General features: G+C 41.0%; 1 protein-coding gene across 12 annotated transcripts in view; it reads right to left on the minus strand.

Annotated features, from left to right (window-relative positions):
• The window catches only part of SPTLC1 (serine palmitoyltransferase long chain base subunit 1), a 101372-nt gene extending 78293 nt beyond the window's left edge, over nt 1-23079 (minus strand). For 10 of the 12 annotated variants that reach the window (XR_008996436.1, XR_005026704.2, XR_005026705.2 and 7 more), the window contains exons 1-4: nt 22951-23079; nt 20046-20153; nt 17434-17528; nt 451-544 (exon numbers count right to left, since the gene is read on the minus strand). Coding sequence is in view for 7 of the 12 variants with exons in the window: in XM_057498462.1 (XP_057354445.1) it covers nt 451-544; nt 17434-17528; nt 20046-20153; nt 22951-23007 (354 nt within the window). In the remaining 5 variants the exon portion in view is untranslated. Of the gene's footprint in view, nt 1-450; nt 545-17433; nt 17529-20045; nt 20154-22950 lie in introns of those variants that run through there. The other 2 variants (XM_057498465.1, XM_057498464.1) reach the window with 2 other exon arrangements.
• Nucleotides 23080-26882: the final 3803 nt, after the last annotated feature.

Below are 26882 nucleotides of genomic sequence, written 5' to 3' on the forward strand. Positions count from 1 at the left end.
TTCCTTAGAACTAGGACAATTCTAACAGGGAGATGTAAAGATTTAGGAATACTACTTAAAACACTGAAAAGATGTATTAGCTCGATTAGCAAAACCTGGTCAACTCAGTGCCTTCATACTTGTTAGCATTAACTCCATATACTTTGGTAAGCCTACGTCTTTCCTCAAGAACGTTTACTTGCCCGCAGTCCCAAAAAGAGATGGAGTATGTATCTACACAGGTCTATCATACAGGTCTGGCTCATACAATTCTCTGGGTGTCCCCCAACACTAAGCCATGTTAGCCACTCTTGCTGTCCTCTGCCAAAATCCAGTTTACAGCTCTATCAGAAAAGAATACTATGTAAACACTTAGATACCCTTTCCGATATTCTGGATTTGTCTCCTATTTTATGTCCATTTCCTATGTCTGTCATGCTATCTGTCCACTTTAGCAAACATGCCACTTACCTTGACCCTAGGGTTATCCAACAATCCAAGAAAGTTAAATGAGGCAAAGTTTATGCATTCTTTTCCATTCACCACAATTTTGTGGCTTGGTGGGCTGGGGAAGAGAGAAGAGAGTGGTAAACCTGAGTGGACATCTGGATCACAGGGCACGTGCTGCAACACTCACATACAGGACTACAAGGGCTATCATTCTACCCTATGTGCATATTGGGCTCACAGATCTTTTTTAACTTTTATAAAGTAAAATTAGAAAATGGTGTATGAAAAATCAGGTATTCAGCCATTAATTCTATTCTAAAGGCTACCTTGCCTACTTAAGTTAAAAAAAAAAAAAAAGGTTAGAACTCCAAGATGGATAAATAGAAAATCTTTCCATTGACTTTAAAACTCACTTAGGAAAGAAGTAGTTAAATGAAGTACCTCAGAAAAAGCTCTATAATAAGACAAATGGGGGAAATATGAAAAGGTCAAGATCAAGGCAAGATTAGGCAGAGCAAGTTACGATCCCATTACAGTTAGGAAGTTTCAACATACATAACGCGGGACACCTATAAGAAGCCACTAAAAGAACAGGTGGGATATGTTTCCAAGTTCTAAAGTTAATGCTGGAATACTGTTTAAGAGGACTTCTCCACCTACCACATCCCAACCCCAAGGGTAAAAAAGAAAAGGAAACAGGGTGACCATCTGGATCTCAGTTTGGCTGCAACAGGAGATGGGCACTCGAGGAGATGGCCCATCAGGTCCCCTGCTGACAGCACTCCAGCTCTAGGCCATGCTTCAAAACGCAGAGTCCAACTATGGCTGTGAGCCATTAAAGGGCTGTAAGACCAATTTAATCACAACCAAACTATTTCAAGTGAAGGAAACCACAGGAAGAAGATGGAATGCAAAATGTCAGAATACACCTCACAGGGCGAGCAGATGTGTTGCAGATGTCCACATGCCTCGGTCTGTGTACTGGACTGCCCTGCAAAATGCACTGCAGTCAGAGAAAGCTGAGACACACTGCTCTTGGCACGTTTTAACCTCAGTATGGTTTTCTATGAGAAAGACAGCAAAAGATGCTGAGAAATCAGGAAGGAAAAGGATGCTCAAGAAGCAGATGAACTCACATAAAAGGCCAAGAAGACCTGGTGACAAGAACATGAGTTGTAGAGTCAGCCAAGTAGAGTTAGCCAAACAAACTCCACTGGCATTACGGCTCCAGTAGCTTCAGAAGCTCAGGACGTTACTTGGCCTCTGGGAGTCTCAGTTTCTTCATCTACAAATCGAGGAGAAGCTAACTTTTAGGCTAATTACTATAAAAGTGCCTGGCTTGGACGAGATGCTCAGTATTTTCTTCCTCCTTCCCTACAGCTTCACAGGCTCCTCCTCTGTAAAACCACCCACTGTGACTCCGAACCCATGGTGTCACTGAGCTCCCAGTCCTGAGGCCACCCTTGGTCTCTGCAGCACTCCCTGGTGTCCCTGGTTGGCAGCCACAGAGACAGACAGCACAGGTGCATGCTAACAAGTGCCTACCAAAGGCTGCTGCTGGGGAAGTCAAGGCCATTCAACAAAGACTGTAAGTCACAGAGAAACTGAGTTGTCAGAGTAAGTACACCCAAGCCCTGCCCACAGTTGGTGAGCTGACAAGAGGAACACAATGCAGGGATGTAGCCATCTTGTTTCTGCCTGGCCCTGGCAGCAGCGGAGACATTCCCAGTGAGAAATGGAAGGTTCACACCTGTGCCCCATGCAGGCTTGCAGTGCTAAGTCATACTGAGTACCTGATGCAGGAATCCTGGAGCCTATGACCCTTCAGGGTCCCTCACAGAGGGAAATACACCAATCTAGAAAGACAGCTTCACAATTAAGGCCTCAGAGGACTTTAGGGAGGGAAAATAAAATCCTCACTAATCAAAAATCACAACGTCACTATTAGTGAGAGTCAGTAATCACACACATGAACTAGAAAGAAGGAGGTCGGTGATTTACCAGAGAAACAAACAACTACTACAGATCCCCATTAACAGGTTTGGCACTGGTCTGAGAACAGACAGCTTAATCAATAAAAGAACCCAAAACTCAAGAGAACTGTGTATATATAAATACCTGGCAAATGGTAGCCGGAGCCCCACAAACTACTAAGTTACACATATTTAATTTTCTGTGCAGAAAAATGAAGTAGAATGACCATGTACAAAGGTGAATTCCAGATATTAAAGTTATCCTGGAAAAGATAACAGAAGAAAATGCAAAAGAATGTCTATGAGACCTTGGGAGTAGGAAATGATTTCTAAGACAAGTCTCCAAACCCAAACCATGAGGCCAAAACAGATGAATCTGACCAAGGCAAAATTATGAACTTTGGTTCAATGAAGACACCAAAGATAAAATTAATAGATGGATGATAAAGAGATTCTATTTCACTAAGATGTAATTGACTGTATTTTATTTCCTACTAAGGAAGAGAAACAGTACTGGATTAAAATGTAACGATGTTTTCTTATCATCTAGAATTTTTAGTTTACATTTAATGAAAAGTTCTCCTAGGCATTCTTAGGCACAGATTTTTGTCACACTACTTGTGCACTTATGAAAAGGAGAGTGTAAGGCAAGATAAATGGCTCAGGACATTCCTACCCTCTCTACCCGAGTTCCAACCGTCTGCTCTCCTCTGCTGAGTCACAGTCACCATGGGGATCTGTGCAGATTCTCCTCCCCACTATCAGGAGTATCCCGCGCTCCCCTACCATCCCTGCAATTACCCAACAAGCAAGCTAGTGTCACCCATTCTCAAGTGCTGATGTTGGAACTTTCTTACTGGACTCAATTCCCAGACTCATCTTTCCTCCAATCAAATCACATGTGTCTAGAAAGGAAGCTGTTACTAAAAGGCAGCACAAGTTTGACAATGAGATGTTCAAGCCTTCGTCACAGCAGCCTGTTTAATCCTCCTGGAGGGGTCCGGCCGTTTCTCCTGCCTCTGGCTAGCTGACTTACCAGCAGTGCTCATCACTCACCTGAAGCTGGCAGTGAGCACAGCCACCACCAAGTTCACAGGTACACAGGCAGCGAAAAACCCCCACTGGCTGACAGTGACTGTCAGCAGCTCTAAGATTCATGTCAGAGATCTTACACAGGAAAAAAAGTGTCTCAGAATTAATGCAGGTGTACTACATCAAAAACTACCCAGGGTTAAAACCTACAAAGTATATAGGACTCTTGCTGATCAAGACAGGCTGGGAATCTGATGGAAAAAAAGAAGTAAAAGATGTAAAGAGGCATTTGATTCACAGAAGGGGAAACTACAGCAGCTAATAAGAAGGTGAAATGAGACTCAAATAATCAGAGAAATGCAAAATAAAGCAACGCTACCTAACAGGGCTTTGGGGAAACTGGAACCTCCATGAAGTTGGGGGGAACAGGTGGATACGGCTGTGTCACGATGTAGAAAAATCCCACAGGGAAATGGGACACTGTCAGCACCCCACTCTTGGTTCTACACCCCCAGAGAGACTCAAACAGGTCCACAAGGGCTTATTAATCACCGGGTTTTCTGTGGCAGCAGGGAGTGAGGGCAGCTGAGGTATCCAGAGGAAAGGGGCTCGGTAAAATCTGGTGACCACACACAACAGAACACTGTGGAGCTGTCAGAAGAAATAATTAAGAAGTCCCTCCAGCAACCCACGTCTCCATTCTGCTTTGACATTTCTTCAGACCACTTAACTCCAGCTAACACTGTATTTATTTCATTGTTGGCCTAAGATTGTAATTTACATGTGCTCAGCACATTCCTAGAACACAGTATGCACTCTAATATATGTTCAAAAAATAAGTGTTGAGTAAAAAACTTGTAAAAAATTAGAATGAAGTCTGGAGAACAAAATTAAAAGCATACATCCATAAAACATTAAGATCATGTAACTTCAAAAACTCAATATAAAAAAAAAAAAAAAGGGCAGTTTCTGTGTGGTAACCTCCAACGAGTTCTACACAAGGGTATAAAGGGCATATAAAAGTGTAGGCAAAGGGTCTGTTTGTGTTTATACAGAGGATCAAAGCCTAATTGGGCTACCCCGAAAATGAACTAAGATATGATATGAAAAAGAACTTCCAACATCTGCACTCTCTGGAAGACTCATGCCAGAAGATGATCATCAAAAAACCCCAACAAAGATCCACGCACTGCTACAGCTGTAGATGCACTCATCCCACCAGTTCCTGGACTTGCCATGGGAATGAGGAAGGAGATATCTAAGCTGGCCTGTGCATACAGTAAAACAACAAAATTGGACTGGATCTATACTGTTGGAACTCAACCAAGAATTTGGAGAAGTGCAAATTGTAGCGCTCCAAAGTCTTACAACTACAAACTATTTACTGTTAAAAGAACATATGGCATGTGAACAATCCCCAGGAATGGGTTGTTTTAATTTGTCTGATTTCTCTCAGACTGTTCAAGTTCAGTTGGACAATATCCACCATATCATAGATTTCACAAATCATTCACAAATGCCTAAGGTGCCTAACTGGTTTTCTTGGTTTCACTGCAGATGGCTGGTAATTACAGATATGCTTTGGTTATGTAACTATACTCCTATTATGTTAATGTGTGTGTGCAATTTAAGTAGTAGCTTAAAACCTGTACATGCTGAAGTTACTCTACAAGAAGATATATCAAAGAAATAATCAATCTTCCCATGTTTTCTTCCGCCTGCTACTTCTATAGCTTTTCTTCTTCCTTCCTAATTACAACCCTTAAATAGAATTCGTGCCTCATATCAAATTTACCGAGTATCATAATTCTTCCAAGTGGTAAAGATACCTCAAGACAAATGCTGGGCATAGAAGCCACAGGGCATAAATATGCAAAGAAGTAAAAAGCTAACCTTTTCAAACAATAAGGCTTCTCTCTCACTTACCAACTTCACATTTCCCTGTATGGCCCCGGAAGATGACTGGTTAGCCAGAGACGGGTAAGATTCCTCAAGGGAGGAACAACCTAAGACAGGCACAGTCGCAGGGGGGCCATCAGGTGAGAAATTGGGGATCAACAGAGGTGAGGCTTAGAACCTCACCCCCACGTTCTGAGAGAAATGTTCTGCATACGTGGATGTTTTATTGCCCTGGTCTAGCTTGGATTAACACATAGTCTACAGGCACACACCTGATCATCTACATGTGCTCTCTTACAACACTAAACTATGTTTTCTACCTTTATCTTGTATCTACCTACCACTTCAGCATTTTATTAAAAATAATAATAATAAAGAGAGAAAAGTCGTATCCACATATAAATCAAGTATAAAAACCAAATGAGTATTCATATTTGAACTGACTGTTTAGAGTTCATAATGCATGAGCAAAACCAAAAGTTTCTGTGATGACTGCCCTTGTACTGTTCACTATGTAACTTATTCATTATGTAAGAATTTGTTCTACATGTAAAAACTTGTTTGTTATGCCTCAGAAGATTGGAGACTGACAAAAATTAGGCTTGGGGTGGATTAATGATTGTGCATTGAGCATTGACCCTCCTATACAGAATTTTATTGTCGTTAACAACCATTTGATCAATAAATATGAGAGATGCCCTCACAAAAAAAAAAAAAAAAAAAAAAAAGGACAGACTTCCAATGGTAAAATAAATTAGTAACCGGGATGTAATGTATAGCATAAGGAATATAGTCAAGATATTGTAACAGCCTGGTAGGGTGATAGCTGGAACCTAGAATTATGTATATAAATGTTCTACCACTGTGTTGTACACTTGAAACTCATGTAATGTAATACTGTGTGTCAACTACCCTTCAATAAAAAATAATAATTAAAAAAAAAAAAAAAAAACTCAATATAATAAAAATATCAATCATTTTAGTAACAGAAATAACATAACACATCAAATGAGAACAGGAAGCTGTGACCATGGGTGTCCTCATAGGAGGAGAACAGAGGCAGGCACTGGGGTGACTGAATAAAACAAATGAGAGCACTGCCTTTCCTGGCTGCTGACCATGGTGGCTCTGAGGACAGGGCCAGGGCCGGGGCCTCATGGGGAGGCCCGAGATGGAAAACACAACATAGCGCCTCAGCTCAACAGAAGCAAGTCTCTGGCAAATTGGAGTGAGAAAGGAAGAGACACAAACAAACAATGCCTGCAATGGAGACATGATCCCACAGATATGTCAATGCATCTGTAATAAAGTTACATGTGTATATATATTTTATATATGCATGGCCAGGACAATCGTAGAAATCAATTCATGCCAATACATTTGAAAATCTAAAAAGAAATGGACAACTGTTCGATGACAGTACACAAAACTTAGGAAAGAAACCTGAACAGCTTTAAAAACTCACTCTAGACAATGAAATTATCAAATTCATTAAAACACAAACACAATGAATACATGCTAAGAAAATGATAAAACTAATGTATCTCTAATTCTAAAACTGAACCAGCAGAGTAAGAGAAAAGAAAATAAAGAGACTAAACTTACTTTTCAACACAGATGTTACAAATCACAAATATTAAGCAAAACAAATCCAGCAATGTAGAAAAACCAATCAAACACTCATGTTTAAAATAGGGTTTATTCTAGGAATATAAGGATTATTTAATACAAAAACCTACCAGTGACTTCTGGTAAACAAGACAGAATGAAGGAAAAAAACCCATTTCAATCTTTGGTCCCTTACGATAGCACACAAAAATGCCTACAAGGTCTGACGGTCTAACCGCACAAAGACCACAGCATGAAAAGAGGTAACAGTGACATTACGCTGGAAACTGGAAAGCAACTGTAACAAGTTGTGTTTCACAGTCAAAGAGATCAGAGAGAGAGAGCTGAACACAGGCAGGCAGCCAGAGGCCAGCAGCAATTCCTGAAGAGTGCTCACACACTGGGGCAGAGCTCCCTGTGGGTGCAGGGACAGGTGGGGTGGGATACAGGAAGACAGCACGGAAACCTCCGTAAGGGTACCCATTCCCGCAGCTCAACCCCCCCACCTGGCATAATGATGGGATTATAATTCTCTGGAAAGGCTAACTATCAACCAAAAGTCCTAAGGACCAGTGAGGAAACAGGTGCCATTTGATAAACAGACTTCAAATCTGCCTAATGCAAAATGGGGCACTGAGCCCTCTTCCTCCAACTCAGATCCCAAAAAGCTAGATACCAGGTTTACACCCCACACAGCACACTGGAGGAGTCCTCTTTGGTGAAAGTCAAAGTCAAGCGGAATAAAAAAGAGGCTGTTGAGTGAAAAAGAGTTTGGGGTCCCCTCAAATGAACAGACAGGTCCCTGTTTGATCATCTTAGAATGAAGCCTTCTACAAGTCAGGAAGCCCACCCCATTTACAAAGGGCTTCTAATAGCATTTCCGTATCTCATTCTTAAAAGTGGATGGACAACCTTAAATTTATGGTTGTTTGATTTTCAAGAGAGTACCAAGACAAAAACAGGGAAAGAATCTTTCCTATTTCTCCCAACAAATGGTTCTGGGACAACTGGCTACACACATGTGAAAAAAGAATGAATATGGACCCCTACCTCATTAACATACGTAAAAATTAACTCAAAATGAATCATGCACCTGAACCTAACTATAACCGCACAAACTATAAACTATAAACAAAGGAGTAAATCTTCATAAGCTTAGATTAGGCAAAGGGTTTTAGATATAAAAGCACAAGCAATTAAAGGAAAAGATAAATTGGACATCATTAAAATTAAAAACATTTGTGTTTCAAAGCATACTATTAGGGAAGTGATACAAAAATGCACATAATGGGAAAAACTATTGCAAGTCATATATTTGTAAGGGACTGGTATCCAAAATATATAAAACTCATACAATTCAAGGATAAAAAGACAACCCAATTAAAAAATGGGCAATTCTCCAAAGAACATATATAAGTGGCTACTTTGCACATGAAAAGATGCTCAACATTATTAGTCATTAGGGAAATACAAATCAAAACCACAATGATATACCACTTCTCACCTACTAGGGTGGCTATAATAAAAAAGATAGACAATGTTTGCTAGGATGTGGAGAAATCAGAACTCTCAGACACTGCTGATAGGAGTGTAAAACAATTCAGCCACTTTGTAAAACGATTTGGTGGTTCTTCAAAATAAGTTACATTATGTCTCAACAATTCCACTCTTATGTATATCCCAAGAGAAATGAAAACATGTTTATACAAAAATGTGTAAACAAATTATTCATAGGATACATATATATGCATATGTATACACATGTGTATATATATGTATATGTATCTTTTCATATACTCCCAAGTAGAAACAACCCAAATGTCCATAAAGTGATAAACGTATTAACAAACTGTGACATATCCACAGAGTGGAATACTATTCAGCCAGAAAAGTGAACTAAATGCTGATGCATGCTACAACATGACCGAACCTTGAAACTACTATGTTATGTGAAAGGAGTCAGACCTAAAAGGCCATGTATTGTACGGTCCCTTTTATGTGAAATATCCAGAACAGGCAAATCTGCACAGGAAGTCGATGAGTAGGCACCAGCTGCAGAGAAGGGGGAATGGGGAGTGACTGTTAAGAGTGTGGGATTTATTTTGGGGGGATGAAAATATTCTGGAACTAGATGGTAGCAAATATACTAAAACCCACTTAACTCCATACCTTTTCAAAGAGTGAACTTTATTGTATATGGATTATGTATCAATAAGCCTGTTATTTAAAGGAAAAAAAATCTATCCAAGTTGACTAATCTCACTTACTCTTGTGTCAACTCAGTACAGAAAGCAGAGGCACTGCAAAAACTGAGAAGTGACTAAGGTTATCACTATCCACAAAACAGCCTTCAAACTGTTCTGTGGTTTTTGCAGTTTACATAATGCTACTGATGACAATGAAAATATTCAGTTTATTGAAAAGAAATTTATGTTAAGGATCACCAGACACTGAGAGGGTATCTAACAGATCTATTAAAATCTGGTTCAACAACATAATGTTTTTCACTAAAACCTTAGTAAGACTGTGTATCAGTGATCCCTTAATTAAAAAACAAAAAATCAGGTTTAACAATTACTCCAGGGTATGAGTAAAGTAAAATAATTTAAAGATGTGTATGGTTTCAAAAAATTTACCTTTCTTCAGGCCTTCCTCAGGAGTCTATCTGCACTCTACCAACATAAGAAGAAAAGCATGAGAGGAAACAGCTGCAGCAGGAGAGACACACGGGATTCCTGACAGTAAGGCAGCCCTGGGCAGCAGCTCCACAGAGCACGAGTAAGGACAGAAGCAAATGACAAGGGTTCCAGGAAGAAAAAAGAGTACGAACCCAATGTTTAAACATTCTGAATGGAGATCCTCTCTCTTAGAGGAAGACAACAGGATGAACTGGACTGGTATGTAGAAGCAAGCAAGCAAGCAAACAAAGGAAAATGATTAACTCCAGGGAAAAGAAAATTAAGCTATTTTGCATAGTGAAAAAAAATGGCTACTGAATGGATGGTATTAATACAATCACGGAAATGCAAACACCGAGTGATCTAGGAAATACTGCGAAACGACAAGACTGCCGGGAGAAGGGAAGACGGGGGCAGCTGTGTAGCTGTGCAGCTCAAGCCCCACTGAGGGTGCCAGGGAGGCTGCTGAATTTGCAGGGGGCAGCCGTGCTAGTCCACACAAAGGCCCTGCAGGGGCCACTATAGGCCTGCAGTGGCAAGTCTGTGCACATCTTCAGAGAGCCAGACTTCACCTCTACAATTAATGGGTAAAACTCACACCGTGAAAGAAAGAAAAAAGAAGAAAGAATCACACAGGCCAACTCTTTCGAAAAACAGAGAAATGCCAGGAAAAAAAGCTAAAGAAATGGAAAGTGATGACTTCTAAAGTGGGAATCTGGCATGAGGAAGGGTGGCATGGTGGACTGCAGTACTTCTCACAGAAATGTATATGTATGAGTAATTTTAAAACCCTATCCGTATAATTTAATATAGTAACTGGAATATATAATTTAATATATATTATACAAAGAATTACCATGGCGAAAGGCATACATGATTCAGTCATATATGGTCATCTCAATAGGTACAGAGAATGAACTTGATACAATTTAATATTCTGATTTTGAAAACTATTGAAAAAGTTCCCTCAGTAAACTAGGAAGAGACAGAAAGGCCTATCAACTTGATATAAGTTATGGCTAAGAAGCCACCAGGAACAGGACACAGAGGCCCCTGTCACCACTCCTATTCAACACAGCACGAGAGGTATCCCAGGAAGAAAAAGATGCTCCTCAAGACAGAAACAAAAACTCTCTGGTACCTAGAGAGAACTGTATTAGAAGATGTACAGTGTCAGCTTCCTGGCTGTGATGCACTATATGACAGCCAAGATGGTAACATGGGGGGAAACTGATGAAGGGTACATAGGCTTTCTCTGTAGTATGTCCTAAAAGTGCATGCGAATCTACTATTACTTCAAAATAGAAAGCAGGGAAAAAAAGGTAAGCAAAGTCTTTATCAAGAAATTATGTAAGTTCACGGTGGAATATGGAAGACACGGTGGAATATATGGAATTTATCAAGAAATTATGTAAGTTCATGGTGGAATATGGAATACAGGGTGACAAGATACGGCATTAGCAAGATTCCAATTCTTTTTAAACTGATCCACAAAATCAGTGAATTGCTAGTCAACTCAAGCCCATTTATTGGTCAGATTTGATCACCCAGACCGAAATTCAGTGAGGAATAAAGAGTTGAGAACAGCCTAGACAATGTTGAAGAACAAGGTGAAGAACTCACTCTGGTCGAGGCCTGTTCTTAAGCTGCGGCATTTCCATGAGTGAGGTTCTGGCACAAGGAGAGACAAACACACCGAAAGATAGAAATAAAGCCGGCAAAAGACCCTTTGCAAGGGAATGTGGTATACAAAAGAAGGGAAACTTCCAGTCCATGTTAAAAATGGACTATTCAACTGAGAACGCTTAGACAGCTGACCGTCATATAGAAAACAGACCACTGAGCCTCTGGGGGTAGGGAGGGGTTCTTAAACGTAACATCTGTGGTTATTAGTACGTGTGCTTTCAGAACACGTAGAACTTTTATAAGGCCACAGAAATCCATAGAAGTGAAGCAGCCTTTCTTAGATCAGACCAGAAGTGGAAGGATACATTCAGGACAATATCTGCATCACATTTTTAGACAAAATACAAATAATTTTCATGGCAAAAGGAATACGTGGTAAAAGTATGTCACAAGCAAAGGAAAGAAGTGCACCAACTTGAAGACAGCAACAGCGGTTATCTTGAGTGGAAGGTGAGGATAAGCAGTCGATGGGAAGGAGGTTTCTCAGGTATACTTGTAATGTTTTTTTTATTTTTCAAATTGATTTAAAGATTGCAAAACATTAATGCCTATTAATTCTGGGTGGTGGGTCAATATGTGTCTAGTATTTTCTGCATACTTAATATACTTAATTTGAAAAAGCACATACACTGAGAAGCCAAGATGGCGGCAGGAGTAGAGCAGCGGAAATCTCCTCCTAAAACCATATATATCTTTGAAAATACAAATACAACTATCCCTAAAAGAGAGACCAGAAGGTACAGGACAACAGCCAAGCTACATCTACACTTGTGAGAACCCAGCGCCTCTCACGAAGGGGATAAGATACAAGCCGCGGCCCAGCAGGAATCGAGCGTCACCCCTACCCCAGCTCCTGGCGAGAGGAGAGGAGTTGGAGCGGGGAGGGAGAGGGAACCCAGGACTGCTAAATACCCAGCCCTAGCCATCCGCACCAGGAACACAGACACACAGTATGTGGGGTGCTGGATACTAGAGAAAGGGAACAGTAAAACCTGCGAGTGGGTCCCTGCAGCCAGCACCCCTGGGACAAAGAAAAGCGAGTGCTTTTTGAAAGTCTAAAAGGGACAGGGACCCCACAGCTGGACGGAAGCATCCCAGGACACCCAGCCCAGAAGCTGGGAATCCGAAGGAACTCTGGGCGCCCTAATCCGCTGGGCGGAAGTGCAGCTCTCTGAGGACCCTCACTACAATAAATCGCCTCCCACCCGTTCCCCCTGCCCATTCCCCCTCCGGCGCACCCCTGTCATAGCAGAGCAGCAGCCTGAGGCCGGTCACACCCACAGCAACCACGCACGAAGCTTCCTTCACAGCCGCCGGGCAAGAACCAGGGAACCCATCTGCATGCAGCTGCCCAGCACAAGCCACTAGGGGTCGCCATTCTCCCAGGAGAGGAAGGCCACAAACTAGCAAGAAGGGACGTTCTCCCAGCTGACACACACACCAGCTCCCCACAACTACCTCTATCACCAATGAAAAGGCAGAAGAATTTGATACAACCAAAATCACATAGACAACCCCTGAGAAGGAGCTTGGAGAGAAAGACCTAACCAATCTCCCTGAAAAAGAACTCAAAATAAAGGTCATAACCATGCTGATGGGGCTGCACAGAAAAATGCAAGGGCTAATGGACAAAGGAGGGAGGGAGACTACAGAAATAAAACAATCTCTGGAAAGATTTAAAAGCAGTATGGATGAGATGCAAGAGGCCATTGATGGAATAGAAACCAGAGAACAGGAATGCACTGAAGATGACACAGAGAGAGATACAAGGATCTCCAGGAATGAAACAATATTAAGAGAACTGTGTGACCAATCCAAAAGGAACAATATCCACATTATAGGGGTACCAGAATAAGAAGACAGAGAAAAGGGGATAGAAAGTGTATTTGAAGAAATAATTGCTGAAAACTTCCCCAAACTGGGGGAGGAAATAATTGATCAGACCACAGAACTACACAGAACTCCCAACAGAAGGGACCCAAGGAGGACAATACCAAGACATATAATAATTAAAATGGCAAAGATCAAGGACAAGGACAGAGTTTTAAAGGCAGCTAGAGAGAGGAAAAAGGTCACCTACAAAGGAAAACCCATCAGGCTATCACCAGACTTCTCAACAGAAACCTTACAGGCCAGAAGAGAATGGCATGATATATTTAATGCAATGAAACAGAAGGGCCTTGAACCAAGAATACTATATCCAGCACGACTATCATTTAAACATGAAGGAGGGATTAAACAATTCCCAGACAAGCAAAAGTTGAGGGAATTTGCCTCCCACAAACCACCTCTACAGGGTATTTTAGAGGGACTCCTCTAGATGGGAGCACTCCAAAGTCTAAATAGATGTTACCAGAGAAAATAAAATCACAGCAAAGAAAGCAGACCAACCAAATACTAACTAAAGGCAAAAATAAAATCAACTACCCACAAAAGCAGTCAAAGGAAACACAAAAGAGCACAGAATAAAACACCCAACATATGAAGAATGGAGGAAGAGGAATAAGAAGGGAGAGAAATAAAGAATCATCAGACAGTGTTTATAATAGCTCAATAAGCGAGTTAAATTATACAGTAATTGAACCTTTGGTAACCACGAATCTAAGGCGTGCAATGGCAATAACTACATACCTTTCAATAATCACCCTAAATGTAAATGGACTGAATGCATCAATCAAAAGACACAGAGTAACAGAATGGATAAGAAAGCAAGACACATCTATATGCTGCTTAAAAGAAACTCACCTCAAACCCAAAGACATGCACAGACTAAAAGTCAAGGGATGGAAAAAGATATTTCATGCAAACAACACCGAGAAAAAAGCAGGTGTTGCAGTACTAGTATCAGACAAAATAGACTTCAAAACAAAGAAAATAACAAGAGATAAAGAAGGACATTACATAATGATAAAGGGCTCAGTCCAACAAGAGGATATAACCATTCTAAATATATATGCACCAAACACAGGAGCACCAGCATATGTAAAACAAATAATAACAAAATTAAAGGAGGAAATAGAATGCAATGTTCTCATTTTAGGAGACTTAAACACCCCACTTACTCCAAAGAATAGATTCACCAGACAGAAAATAATTAAGGACACAGAGGCACTGAACAACACACAAGAACAGATGGACCTATTAGACATCTATAGAACTCTACATTCAAAAGCAACAGAATACACATTCTTCTCAACTGCACATGGAACATTCTCCAGAATAGACCACATACCAGGCCACAAAAAGAGCCTCAGTAAATTCAAAAAGACTGAAATTCTACCAACCAACTTTCCAGGCCACAAAGGTATAAAACTAGAAATAAATTGTACAAAGAAAGCAAAAAGGCTCACAAACACATGGAGGCTTAATAACATGCTCCTAAATAATCAATGGATCAACGACCAAATTAAAATAGATATCAAGCAATATGTGGAAACAAATGACAACAACAACACAAAGTCCCAACTTCTGTGGGACGCAGCGAAAGCAGTCTTAAGAGGAAAGCATACAGCAATCCAGGCATATCTAAAGAAGGAAGAACAATCCCAAATGAATAGTCTAAAGTCACAATTATCAAAACTGGAAATACAAGAACAAATGAGGCCTAAAGTCAGCAGAAGGAGGGACATAATAAAGATCAGAGAAGAAATAAATAAAATTGAGAAGAATAAAACAATAGAAAAATCAATGAAACCAAGAGCTGGTTCTTTGAGAAAATAAACAAAATAGATAAGCCTCTAACGAGACTTACTAAGAGAAAAAGAGAATCAACACATAACAACAGAATCAGAAACAAGAAAGGAAAAGTCATGACAAACCCCACAGAAATACAAAGAATTATTAGAGAATACTATGAAAACCTATATGCTAACTAGCTGGAAAACCTAGAAGAAATGGACAACTTCCTGGAAAAATATAACCTTCCAAGACTGACCAAGGAAGAAACACAAAATCTAAACAAACCAAATGCCAGCAACAAAATAGAAACGGTAATCAAAAACTACCCAAGAACAAAACCCCCAGGCCAGATGGATTTACCTCGGAATTTTATCAGACACACAGAGAAGACATAATACCCATTCTCCTTAAAGTTTTCCAAAAATAGAAGAGGAGGGAATACTCCCAAACTCATTCTATGGAGCCAACATCACCCTAATACCAAAACCAGGCAAAGACCCCACCAAAAGAGAAAACTACAGACCAATATCCCTGATGAACTTAGATGCAAAAATACTCAACAAAATATTAGCAAACCGAATTTAAAAATACATCAAAAGGATCATACACCACGACCAAGTGGGATTCATCCCAAGGATGCAAGGATGGTACAACATTCGAAAATCCATCAACATCATTCACCACATCAACAAAAAGAAAGACAAAAACCACATGATCATCTCCATAGTTGCTGAAAGAGCATTCGACATAATTCAACATCCATTCATGATAAAAACTCTCAACAAAAAGGGCATAGAAGGCAAGTGCCTCAACATAATAAAGGCCATATATGATAAACCCACAGCCAACATCATACTGAACAGCGAGAAGCTGAAAGCTTTTCCTCTCAGATCAGGTACAAGACAGGGATGCCCACTCTCCCCACTGTTATTCAACATAGTACTGGAGGTCCTAGCCACAGCAATTAGACAAAACAAAGAAATACAAGGAATCCAGATTGGTAAAGAAGAAGTCAAACTGTCACTATTTGCAGATGACATGATATTGTACATAAAAAACCCTAAAGACTCCACTCCGAAACTACTAGAACTGATATCAGAATACAGCAAAGTTGCAGGATACAAAATTAACACACAGAAATCTGTGGCTTTCCTATACACTAACAATGAACTAATAGAAAGAGAAATGAGGAAAACAATTCCATTCACAATTGCATCAAAAAGACTAAAATACGTAGGAATAAACCTAACCAAGGAAGTGAAAGACCTATAACCTGAAAACTACAAGACATTCTTAGGAGAAATTAAAGAGGACACTAACAAATGGAAACACATCCCATGCTCTTGGCTAGAAAGAATTAATATCATCAAAATGGCTATCCTGCGCAAAACAATATACAGATTTGATGCAATCCCTATCAAATTACCAACAGCATTCTTCAACGAACTGGAACAAATAGTTCAAAAATACATATGAAAACACCAAAGACCCCGAATAGCCAAAGCAATCCTGAGAAGGAAGAATAAAGTGGGGGGGATTTTGCTCCCCAAGTTCAAGCTCTACTACAAAGCCACAGTAATCAAGACAATTTGGTACTGGCACAAGAACAGAGCCACAGACCAGTGGAACAGAATAGAGACTCCAGACATTAAGCCAAACATATATGGTCAATTAATATATGATAAACTAGCCATGGACATACAACAGGGAAATGACAGTCTCTTCAACAGATGGTGCTGGCAAAACTGTACAGCTACATGGAAGAGAATGAAACTGGATCACTGTCTAACCCCATACACAAAAGTAAATTTGAAATGGATCAAAGACCTGAATGTAAGTCATGAAACCATAAAACTCCTAGAAAAAAACATAGGCAAAAATCTCTTAGACATAAACATGAGTGACTTCTTCATGTATAAGAAAGAAAAAAAGCACATACAACGAAGCAAAGCTAACCAACAGGAGAACCAAAGGCAGACTAGACAATGGAAGGCAGGAGGCAGTGTGGGTCGGCCTCCTCGCTCCTACTGGAAGAGGTGGCTGGTGTTCGCAGGCAGTCAGAAAACTGCAGGGTGAGCCTGTCATCACATGTAGTTATGAAGGTGACCTACAACAGATCTAAAACCAGATGCAAGTCGGGGGGAAAAGCAGGAGTGCGCTTTTCATTTTAAGTGTATCTGACCTTCTGAAATACTACCATGAGCATGTATACTGTGAACAAAAGATTTTTAATAGAAAAGAGGGACAAACTTAACTGGCCAAAAAATAAAACATGCCCATACCACCCCTAAAAGGAAGTTATATACTGGGAACTAGAGCAGTTAGTTTCTGATCTCTGGAAACCTGGTGAACATTTCATTCCAGTAAAAAGGAAAACTATATAAACCACCGCATACTTTGTTACCTACGGGAAACCAAGGGTAAAGCCTTCGGGCAGCAAACCGATTTACCCTGAAACGATGTTGTAGTTGAGAGCAGGATGGTCTTTTGAAACAGTAGGAACAAGAGGTTCTGGTTGCCACTCTTCAATCAATTCTTCCTTTTCCTGCAGGGGAAAAGGAGTTAAAATACAGCACAGTGCTAGTCAGGGAACAGCAGCTCCAGGATTATCTGAATCACCTGCTATAATGGCACCATCATAATGAGCACACAGCTGGAAACAAAGGTCCAGAAATGCAACAGCATTACCATTAAGTTCTGTGCACTTAACCCTCACCTGTCCTGATCACAGGTTAAAGGCTCTGTTCCCATGCAGTTCTGCGGGTGACTGGAAAATATGAGAAACTTTTATTTCTATGTTCAGGATTTTCCACTGTGCAAAGAGGAAGTAAACCTATCCTGCTGGGAAGACAAAGAAAGTCTACAACACAATGGTGCGAAGCAAGACTTGCAGGTAAGTGAGCCCTGCTTCTACTCCAAGATACTGCAAGTACCACACCCACAGTTCTTAAAGTCATGACTGTCCTGGGAAGGTGTCAACCAGACCACTAAGCACTGCTTCCACGAGCCATCTGCAGGGATTCACAAGTAGCTGAAATACAGAAAAAGACTCTCTTATAATTACTGCCATGGGATTTCATTTGGAAATTTCTCATAAGAAGCCATGTTGTTCCTTTTACCTATTACTTAATGCATTACAAATATTTTGAGTATCTTGAATGTCTTATCCTTTCTTGAATCAGAAAAAAAGGTAATTCTGAAATGCAGTCTGGATGTACAGGGTGAGGTGGGGCACCGAAATGAACACCAATTCTTGCCTTACATCGAGGCCCACTCTCAATGGTTCTCATCTCATGATTCTGTTAAGTGCTGTGCATTTTTCTCCTGAAAGACAACTCCAAGGCTGGGCTAAGAGCATATTCACCTGATGCTCAGGTACTCAAAAGTGCTGATGGAACAAATTAACCAATCAATTCCTCATCTGTTTCTGCCAATTATTGCACATGAGAACAGCAGCCCAAACAAGCCCAGGGTACCTGTCATGCAGGCTGTCTTCTTGCTCCTGTGGACATGGATGCTAGTCAACTCTAGATAACCTGGTATTCCAGATTGTGGGTCTAAGAAACTGGGAAAGGTATTTTATCTGTTAGCATGAGTTAAACTTCAAAAACAGTTTTTTCCTTCCACAGCTTTGAGGGCAAGATGTCAGTGATTACTGAATCTTGCTCTACTAAGTTCTGCTTTCAGATGATTACTCTAATATTACACTCAGTCGTTCTTTTAAAAAGGTATATAGTCTGTGTATTGTTATTTTTTAATGTTTCTAAGAATATGAGGAATGATCGAACCCATGGAAAGTTTGGAAATCTGTTTCATGGCCATCTATTCATTCACGAGGCATTCCTAAATACCAAGGAAGAAACACAGAAGCAGGATTTCTGACATGGGTGGTCCAGTCTTAGTGCAATGTTAAGAAGGGAGTGTTCTATGGCATGCCAACCCCACCAGGTGTGCAGAAGAAAAAGAAGGAGATGTGTAGGGATCTGTGGTCAAGTTTAGGCCATACCTTCACACACAGGTTCAATTATCTATTGATATTCAAGATTACAAGAAATCATGCAATGAGACTTCTTTTTAGTCTGCTTTACCCAGGTTTCCAGAACAGATTTGTGCTAAGAACTTCGGGAATGTGCCTGACCATCTCATGATTAATATTATGGTCAGACCAGCAACAGTCCGTGAGACCAGGAACCAATCTCCACATTGCTGCAGTACTTTCACTCCACCGGAACTTTCTCCTGTGATGCTCCTGGAAGCAAAGGAAAGTCTAGGCCTGCATCTTCGTGCCGCACTCAGCACTGTCTGGTAAACCAAAATTTCAGAGATTTTTCTCGGGAAACATTCCTCACAGTTCCTGTCTTCCTGCACATTCCAGCAACGACTCAGGGGCTGGACCAGGAAACCATCCGAGTGACAGAAACCAAAGAGCAGCCAAAACCGCTCTTCTCCTCTCACTGGGGTAGTCACAGCGGCCCTAACCTGAGTGAGGAGAAGCCTCTTTTCCACAAGTCCCCTCACCCCACGTTCTCACTCCAAGGGGGCAGCGCACCCAGGTCCTCCGGACACTTCTGCTTCCTGAGCTCTGTTCAGCTTAGGCTTCAGCTGGGAGCCTTACCACAGAGAACACATGAAGATTTGATCTGGGGTGGGGAGGTGGGAGGATTCCTTCCAGCTCTGAATTTCCTTTGTGAAAACACAGGGAAAACTGATGTTCAGGCTTCAGAAGTAGTGGTGCTTTTCCCAAATATCTCGTGCTTTTCCCAAATATCTCATGAAATCCGCACACAGACACTGGAAGCTCAGCAGCTCCCACGCTTCCCTTCTACCATCTCTTTGTAAGGCTACTGCTTGCCCATGGCAGAGTACAGAGACTGTATTCCTCTGAGTATTTACTGTATCCCTCACTTCCTTGTATTTTGCCTATCCAACATTTCATTCCCCTTGATTTCCTAAAATTACAGAAAATATTTTAACAAATAGAGTTCAGCCAGCAGAAATCCTATTTGGAAGGATGTACCAATTATAAATCATACACTGAATAATAAAATATTTAATTTCTTACCTTGACTGTAAGATCAGATCGTTCTTGTAGTTTGTAAGTTTTAGAGAAAAGAAGTCTGATTATCCAAAGTATTAGAATTCCTTCCAAAATAAGATGGTAAGCAGGAGCCTGAAAGTGAGTCAAAAACAAAAATGGAAAGGAAATACACGTCTCAAACCTGCACCTAAAACTTAATGTGCCTGCATATACTGCCTCCCATGACCTGTAACCTATTACTTCTTAATATTTCCTTTTATTTCTGCTCATTCCTTTTCCCATTTCTGACAGTAGGCCATTTCTTCTACACATGAAAAAATCTTGAATACCGCAGCTTTAAAACCTCTTCAGAAGAAAAAAAATTAATTAAAAAAAAATCTGACACAGATTCCCAATATTTTCAAACAATATCAACTATCAGATCTTTGGGTAATTCAAATTTTTTACTGGTGGGAAACGACTGTAACAAACATTTCACAGCTTCACAAGCCTTCTGCCATCCCATCTGCCATGGAGGAGATAAGAGAGTTATCTGAAAAACCACTGTCCAAAATTCTTAGAGTTTTGCACGTCTTACTACATCTTCCCTGATAAACCTCTTAACTTCAGACATGGCAGAGAAAAAAAGACTTTATAAATGCTTAAAGGAGTGGAAGGTCTTATTTCTACCTCAGTTCCCCAAAGTATGCAGTGCTTGCAGGACAGCAGGCATAAAGATACCTCAAAAAGTATCCAAGACAGGCTTTTTCACTGCACATTTCCCAGATAAAGTCCAGGCTGTTATGTTTTGAGCAACTAGACACATTCAGTGCACGCGGAACATTGCAGGTATCAGTCAGAATAACAGAAAGCCCAGTCAGTCAGTTACCGGGGTCAGACAACCTCAATAGGTCGTCACTGGAAACTCATTGCAAAGAAGTATTTAGGATAGAAAGAAAAATTATCTTCAAACATCAGACAGAAAGTGATGAAGATTCACCATAGTTTAAAACAACCCAGAATGTGGAAACTTCTAAGAAAACTGCCGACAAATTTCTATGTAAACATCCAGGTCGATGTACAGATAACTTTCAAACTGTACACATATGTTGCACATGCACACATTTCTTTATAGGGTACAGTATACAAAACTCCTCAAATTCAACATACTGAGTGCATGGAAATTGGGAGCAAAACCAGAAATCTCTCTTTAACACGACTTTTTAAATTTGCTTATTCCCCTTGAATAGAATTCATTTAAGAATAAGGACTCTAGTTCTAAATACCCTTTTGTTTTTCTCAATACAGTTGACCCTTCAACAACATGAGTTTGAACTGCACTGGTCAACTAATACACAGATATTTTTCAGTAAGTATACTGGAAAATATTTTTGAGATTTGCAACAAGTTGAAAAAGTATTCTTTAGCTTACTTCAAGAATACAGTATAAAATACATATACACACATACAAAATATGTTGTTAATTGACTGCTTATGTTATTGGTAAGACTTCTGGTCAACAGTAGGTTATTAGAAGTTAAGTGTTTGGGGAGTCAAAAGTTGTATGTGGATTAGATGGCTGGGGTCGCACCCCTAACCCTTGTGCTGTTCAAGGGTCAAGTGTATTTGGTTTCTAGCAGGCAAACATCTGTCTAAGTCACTAAACATCTCACTCCACAAATAAATCACCCTAAGAAAGACTGAGATGGTGTCTAGTGACTTAATACAAATCACAAATACAGCTTCCTTTCCTGTAAACGTTACACCCAGGAGGACTTAACCCAAGTCTCATGCTTGGTCAATTATGCAGTCTTCAAAAAGGGAGCAATAGCACAGCAGAATATTATTCATTTCTAAAAAAAATTTAATTTGTTACCATAATTAACCTAATGTTGGACAGCATTTATGCCTCCATGTGCTCTGTCAACTGTTTTAAAGCAAGTCCTGATAAGTCTTAATGGAAGACACCATCATCACCTGCCAGTAAGCAGCAATATCCAGTTTTTGAAAAATTATCCATAGAAGACTGAGATTCACTTGACACGAATTTAGATGTTGGGACTTTTCCCTGTTTGTTCACTCACTATTGCCAGCGTCTACATCTGTGCTGTCTGAAACTGCAGCATCCAGTCACCAGGCAGTTATTTAGATACACATACAAGTTAAATTAAATGAAAATTTTAGTTCCTCAGTTGCACCAGACACATTTCAAGTACCTAAGAGCCACGTGTGGTTAGTGACGACCGTATTGAAAAACTCAGAGAACAATACGCAGAAAGGTCTACCGGACAAGGCAGCAAAACTCAGTGAATGGCATGTCAAATGAATGAACATTCTCTAAAACTGCTTTTCATCTCATTTTATCCAACACACCTGAAATAGGTGACCTTTCAAAAAAAACTCATCCTCTAAAACTCAAATTCTTTTATCTTTATAGGATAGAAAGTGGGACGTATGCGGAATAACAACAATTTCATTTTCCTAAATCTTAAATCATTTGCTTTCTTTTCTCACCTCACGCCCTGACAAAAACAACCCCAACGTACCGCAATTCTGTCCCCTAGTTCCTGCCGCACAGTTCCAAGGCCCCGACTTCCCGAGGGCCTTTCCAGACTCAGATCTCCCGCTGTTTCCACCACCCCGTTTCACCAACAGCTCCTACTCTGGTTTCTGAGGACCAGCTCCTCCCCTGCGCCCTCTTCCACGTGCTCCTTTCGCGCCGGGACGGGCCCGGAGGGAACTCCGCGCTCGCCGGAGCTCAAACCGAGACCCTCGGCTCTGGCTCTCGCCGGTCCCTCCCCACGCTCAGCGGCCGGGGCGGTGTGCGCCCGCGAGTCCTTCCAGAGACGGACGCCGAGGGACCGGGCCAGGCCTGCCCAGGCCTCCGAACACAGCCACGCGCACAGTCCACGTCCCCGGGGCAGAGTGTGGCCGCGGGCCACGAGCTCACCTCATAGAGCGCCTGTACCATCTCCACCAGCACCCACTGCTCCGCCACGGCCGCCATACCCAGGGTTCCTGGCTTCCTTCCGGAAGGCCAGCGGGTCACACAGTGCGCGGCGCGGCGCACCGACGTCCACGCGCATGGGGGCGGGGCGGCCAGCGCTGGGCACCGCCCCCTGGCGCTTGCGCACTGCGCGGGAAAGCAGAAGGCCAAGGCTCCTGCGGGGACACCTGTTGACCTAAGGCTTTTACTTGGGCGGGGATGTTGGAAAATTGCACGCTAATTCTCCTGGCAGGTGTTTCCACGTGTGGGGGTGTGTGTCATGTCAGGACCTCTCCTTACCGTGGTGTAATTGTAGCAGGGCATCCATGCACCCAAACCCACCCCCGCTCCACACACACACGTCCCCACAACCACCCACAAACACCGACACCAACACCCACACACCCTCACGCTTGCGCATGAATGCGTATGTATATGCAGGGGTGCATAGACATATTAATACATATGTAATGTATATATTTTACTCCAATGTACAAAACTGGTCAGGATTCTATTGCACATGACTGAGTCATTCTGAAATGCAAATGCTATCTGCATTCGAAGAGCTCTTTTCCTGAACTGAGTGACAATCCCAGGTCATACGTCTTGACCGGTGGAGCTGTAAGAGGGGACGCGTTGGCATCCAGTGACCATTGGGCGTGACCTGAGTAGCTCTGACTTTTCTTCCCTGTCACCAAAGGCCGCATGGGAACACCTCCTTGGCTACTGTTTTCCTTATAATAGCCATACTGAGGTCCTAAGTGCATCGTTTTCTCCCAAGGGTTCTAAAATGCTTTTGGGCAGCCACTCACACTCCTAATATTATCCATCAGGATAAGACACCTGAAAGCACGAAGTGATCTCACCAACCACGTCCATGATCACAACATAACTGCTGGTCACAGGGACCGCACGACCCTCCATCCCCCTGACTCAACTACTGGAAACAATGACTGTGATTTTCAGCTTGGCTTCCTCAGCAGTGCTTTTTGGTCACACTCTTCATTCTGAGAGAACGACCAAAACCAGGGAATTGTTAACTTTAAATACAAAAATAAAACTAGATGTGTGAATTTGCTGAACAGACAAAACCATCAGCCACATTAGCAAAATTAAATCTGGTTTATTTCACCAACATGAGTGAAACTTAACTTGTTCCTTGCAAATGCATCTGATAGCATAAAAGAACCTGAATCATCTTCTTAAAATGATATGAGGTAAATCACTTTTCCCTTCCCCGATAGAACAAGCAATCATTGTAAAGGCTAGACACCCTCATTTTCACTTTAAAAGCCATCCTGTAATGTCATGACATTGAACTTCATAAGAAAGCTCCCAGTTTACATGTGAACTGTTCTTTTTCTTATTATTATTAAGATCATTGATATACAATCATATGAGCAACATTATAGTTATTACTAGATTCCCCCCATTATCAAGTCCCCACCACATACCCCATTACAGTCACTGTCCATCAGCATAGCAAGATGCTATAGAGTCACTACTTGTCTTCTCTGTTATGCTTCCTTCCCCGTGCCCTCCTCTACATCATGTGTGCTAATTGTAACGCCCCTTATTCCCCTTCCCCCTCCCTTCCCACCCACCTTCCCCAGTCCCTTTCCCTTTGGTGACTGTTAGTCCATTCTTGGGTTCTGTGAGTCTGCTGCTGTTTTGTTCCTTCAGTTTTTTCTTTGTTCTTATGCTCCATGGATGAGTGAAATCATTTGGTACTTGTCTTTCCCACCTGGCTTATTTATCAGAGGTTATACCCTCTAGCTCCATCCATGTTGTTGCAAATGGTAGGATTTGTTTTCTTCTTATGGCTGAATAATATTCCATTGTGAATATGTACCACCTCTTCTTTATCCATTCATCTACTGATGGACACTTAGGTTGCTTCCATTTCTTGGCTATTGTAAATACTGCTGCAATAAACATTGGAAGAAATCTTTGTTGCTTGGAAAATATGCTTTACTTTTCATCTCCAAATCCAAATTCACTTTAAATGCTTGACATTTGATACCTAGGAAGACTCTAGCTTAATTATTTAATAATATTTATAGTGTGACATTTCTCTGGATAGACACATTTCACAAGCAGTTTTCCATTAATGCTAAAAAAATCTGTTGATAATTTTAATCATAACTAATGATTTACTCATTAATGGATTAACAATTTAGTCAGTAACTTAGATGACACAGGTCCAATAAAGGGAACCTGATGATTGTTGAATGTGCAGTTCTGCCCATTAGTAATATTAAGCCAGGAATTTGATACGTATCATGTAACCTACTCAGTTGGGTTACATGTTTCCATGTCTGTCATTTGATCAACAACAAAAACAACAAGGACATAATATCAAGCCTTTTCATTTTTCTTACTTTTTTTTTTCATAAAGAGCAGCTCAGTGGTTTTAGGGGACTGGTTAATAAAATACAGAGAACATTAGGGCATAGCACAAAATGGCACTTAACACCACTGGCAGTACTCATCTCATTAAGGTTATATCTGAGCATATTCTTACATTATTTGCTTTCCTTTAGAACATAATGGTCAAAGCCATTAACATGAACTTGAGGTATATATACAACACATACACAACTTTATGCAAAATACTTTTCATAAGTAACATTACATTTTAAAATATTGGAAACTGAATATTTAAGCTGATCTGTATCCTGAGTTAATGAAACAAGAAGAGCACATTCAAGTAGGCAGGGTTATACTGACAATAAAGCTAAAAATGTTTTCCTCTCCCTTTGCACTTACCACAATTTACACAACGTCCTGAGAGGATTTGTCATGAGAAAAATGTCAATCTTTCTTTAAGACCTTGCTTTGAAAGCAACCAATGAGAAAGCAGATTGGAAGGCAAGACTTCATTATTTTTTTAAATAAATGGTCTTAATTTTTCTCCTTATAGAAAAAGTTTTAATCAGTTTACTATAAATATACCCAAACCAATAAGTTTTGCAGCTTTCCGGTAAAGTCCAGCACTTTGTTAATACAAAGTCTATGAGAAGAGGTCAGCAGAGATCCTCTAATTTTGAATGGTGACATCATCTGTTCAAGTCCTCATCATAGGGGAGTCCCTCACCAGTAAGAGCACAATGCCTGAATATGTCACTGGGGATCTTTAATAGAAGTTAGTTTCAAAGCCCAGGGGAGTTCCACTACAGTCATGCACTCTTTAACATCTTGTACATTAGCAAAAATCAGCCATCCAGCTTTCCTTAGGTCCTCATGAGCTAACATCTTACACTTACAGAAATCTTCCCTAGTGTGGATAAAATTGTAATATTTCCAGAATATCTCACCTGACTTTGGTGCATTTGCATATACTCAGGGGTGGAGAGAAGTTCATCTCCATGTCAGTGGGTAATTATCTGGGCAACTGAGGGCGTGTCTGAACCTGAGAGGTTAAGGGGAGGGGCTTGCTTGCTAGCTTGCTTCTTCAGGAGCAGGGGAGAGAGAGAGCACTGGACTGCAGTTTGTAAACAATAAATGGGTTTTAAACTTTATTTCTCCCTTTGACTAATTTCAGTTTTTAGAGGTATTTTGGCCTGGGATTTCATCTCCCCGTACTTACATCTGGCGGCAGTTGGCAGGGTTCCTCTGAGCCCAAAATCTGTCATAATGGGTGCAACCTTTGGGAAGGCTTCCCCTAGCAATGGTGGGGGAAATGCCCAGAAGACCCCCTGTGGATGGCGGGAAGGCCTCAGTGGATGCAGCGGCAAAGGGTGCAGCTTCACCTGTTATTATCCCCCTAGCTGTGGGGCTTCCAATTTGGAAATACCTAGTGGGGAATTGGTCTAGGGTAAAGTGCCTCTTAGAGGGGTGGGGCCTTCCCCAAAACTGGGGAAGAGTGGAAACCCCAAAAGCTGCAGAATTAGCCC

This window comes from Manis pentadactyla, chromosome 3 (assembly GCF_030020395.1).
Source record: "Manis pentadactyla isolate mManPen7 chromosome 3, mManPen7.hap1, whole genome shotgun sequence".
NCBI lineage: Eukaryota > Metazoa > Chordata > Mammalia > Pholidota > Manidae > Manis > Manis pentadactyla.